The 2,244-nt window shown below is 41.4% G+C and overlaps 1 protein-coding gene across 1 annotated transcript; it reads right to left on the bottom strand.

The window, feature by feature from the left end:
* Nucleotides 1–650: 650 nt before the first annotated feature.
* LOC129886937 (uncharacterized) lies at nucleotides 651–1,844 on the bottom strand. The gene has a single exon (XM_055961842.1). The coding sequence runs from the start codon at nucleotides 1,842–1,844 to the stop codon at nucleotides 651–653; it is 1,194 nt and encodes a 397-aa protein (XP_055817817.1).
* Nucleotides 1,845–2,244: the final 400 nt, after the last annotated feature.

Raw genomic sequence — 2,244 nt, 5'->3', positions numbered from 1 at the left:
GAATGAAAGAAACCATGCCTAGATCCATTAACTATGACAGAATACCAATTATCAGACATGATTCTCCATGCCATATCAATGAATCTTTCACCAAAGCCCATTCTTCTCAGAACCAGGCAAGTGTAGGACCAAGAGACCCTATCATAAGCTTTGGCCATGTCAAGTTTGATCACAACATTGCCTCCTATGTTAGGCTTTTTTATCTGGTGGATGATTTCTTGGGCCAGCATGATATTCTCAGAGATGCTCCTATTTTTAACAAAGCCTGATTGGTTAAGGGAGATGAGGTTAGGCAGAATAGGGGCTAATCTAAGACAAAGGAGTTTGGATATGATTTTGTTAGTAAAATTACTCAGACTTATGGGCCTGAATTCAGAAATTTTGGTAGGGTGCTTTACTTTAGGGAGGAGAACTAAGCAAGCATGAGAGAAGTACTTAGGCATAGTCTGACCACAGAAGAAGGAATTGACTACACTAAGGAGGTCTTCTTTGATGATATCCCAGCATACTTGGAAGAATTTGCCATTCATCCCATCAGGACCAGCTGCTGAGTTGGGGTTCATGGCAAAGACCACAGTTTTCAGCTCTTCCATAGATGGGGTGGCTTGGAGGGTATCATTTTGCTGGTCAGTAACCATAGGAGTGATGCATTAAAGGTTATGCTGCTGGATGTAATTCTCTTCCCCTGTGAAGATCTGCTGGAAGTGCTCACAGGCTGCCTCAGCTATTTCAGCATCACCCTGCACCCATGAGCCTTCCTCAGTCTGAATCCTGTGAATGTACAACTTCCTTCTTCTGCCTCTAATCAGGGCATGGAAGTAACTAGAATTCATATCACCTTCTTTAAACCACTGCAGCTGAGTCTTTTGCCTAAGGATAGTATTCTCCATTTTCATATACCTGATGTATTCAGCATTGATGGCATGGAGCTTGGATCTGTTTTCATTGGATTGCATGTTAATCAGGTCCTCTTCAGCTTGTTTAACAGCTTCCTCATACTCTTTAACTTTAGCATAGATATCACCAAATTGGTTCCTAGACCAGTTACTAAGAGTATTAGCAAGCCTCTTCATCTTCATGTGAAAGATCCACATTGGATTACCCTCAATGGACCTGCTCCAGCAGTTCTCAACAAGATCCATAAAGGAAGGTTGTTCAGGCCAACAGTTAAGGAACTTGAAGTATATGATGGGATTATGATGTTGATCTATCATTTCCATAAGTAGAGGGCAATGATCAGAACCAACTGAGGGGAGATGAGTTATGGAAGTAAGGGGCATGGTTTCCAGCCATTTATCATTAACCATTCCCCTATCAAGTCTCTTCCATACTCTGGACATGATGCCTCTTTGATTGCACCAGGTGTATTTCTGCCCTGTAAAGCCAAGGTCTTGCAGGCCACTAGCCTCTATAATACTAATGAACTCAAGGCTCTTTCTCATATTATACATGACCCCCCCAAGTTTTTCTTCAGGGTCAGTAATAACATTGAAGTCACCTACAGTACACCATGGAAGAGAAGTAATGGACTGCTGCAGCATGCTGTCCCATAGAGGTCTTCTGAGGTGGTCCTTACACTTGGCATACACAAATGTAGTAATGAACTGATTAGGGCTCATAACATGGTTAATGTCACAAGTGATCAGCTGTTCCTCATTTTCCAAAATAGTGCAACTCACATCTTTTGTCCAGAAAATCCAAATTTTACCATTAGGATTATGAGTAGCATAGTCCATATTGAGAAGATTTCTGAAGTACTGCAGTTGAGTATTGTCAGAGAAAGGTTCTAAAATGGCAATGATAGAGATATGATGAATGTTTTTGAGAAGTTTAATTCTCTCCATAGCTCCTTGGGTATTAATACCCCTCACATTCCAACTGAGGATGCTAATCATTTAAAAGGTTTGAGAGTTTGGAGCCTGGTATTTGGCCTGCCAGTGAGGACAAATGTTGAAGAGGTTTTTGGTTTAGTGCTAAGTCTGGTCCTATGAATCCCTCTAGGAGATAATCCCTGTGAGCTAGTTGCTTGCTTAATTTCATCTTCATAAACATTATCAGAAGAGGGACTGAAGATCTTGATCAACTGCTCACTCTCACTATTATTATCATCATCCTCATGGTCTTGCAGAGGCTGGTCATCAAAATCTTCCTCATTCTCAGACTCACACACAGCATACTCATCTGTAAGATCTTGTATGTTGGTGTTGAGGGTGCAGGTGAGCTGAGGTAGATCAGTAACTCTCT

The sequence above is a fragment of the Solanum dulcamara genome, chromosome 4 (genome assembly GCF_947179165.1).
Source record: "Solanum dulcamara chromosome 4, daSolDulc1.2, whole genome shotgun sequence".
Classification (NCBI taxonomy): domain Eukaryota; kingdom Viridiplantae; phylum Streptophyta; class Magnoliopsida; order Solanales; family Solanaceae; genus Solanum; species Solanum dulcamara.
This window is presented reverse-complemented; position numbering and strand designations above follow the sequence as displayed.

Coding starts and splice junctions, on each gene's coding strand:
- LOC129886937 (XM_055961842.1), bottom strand. CDS start 1,844: ATGGAGAGAATTAAACTTCTCAAAAACATTCATCATATCTCTATCATT.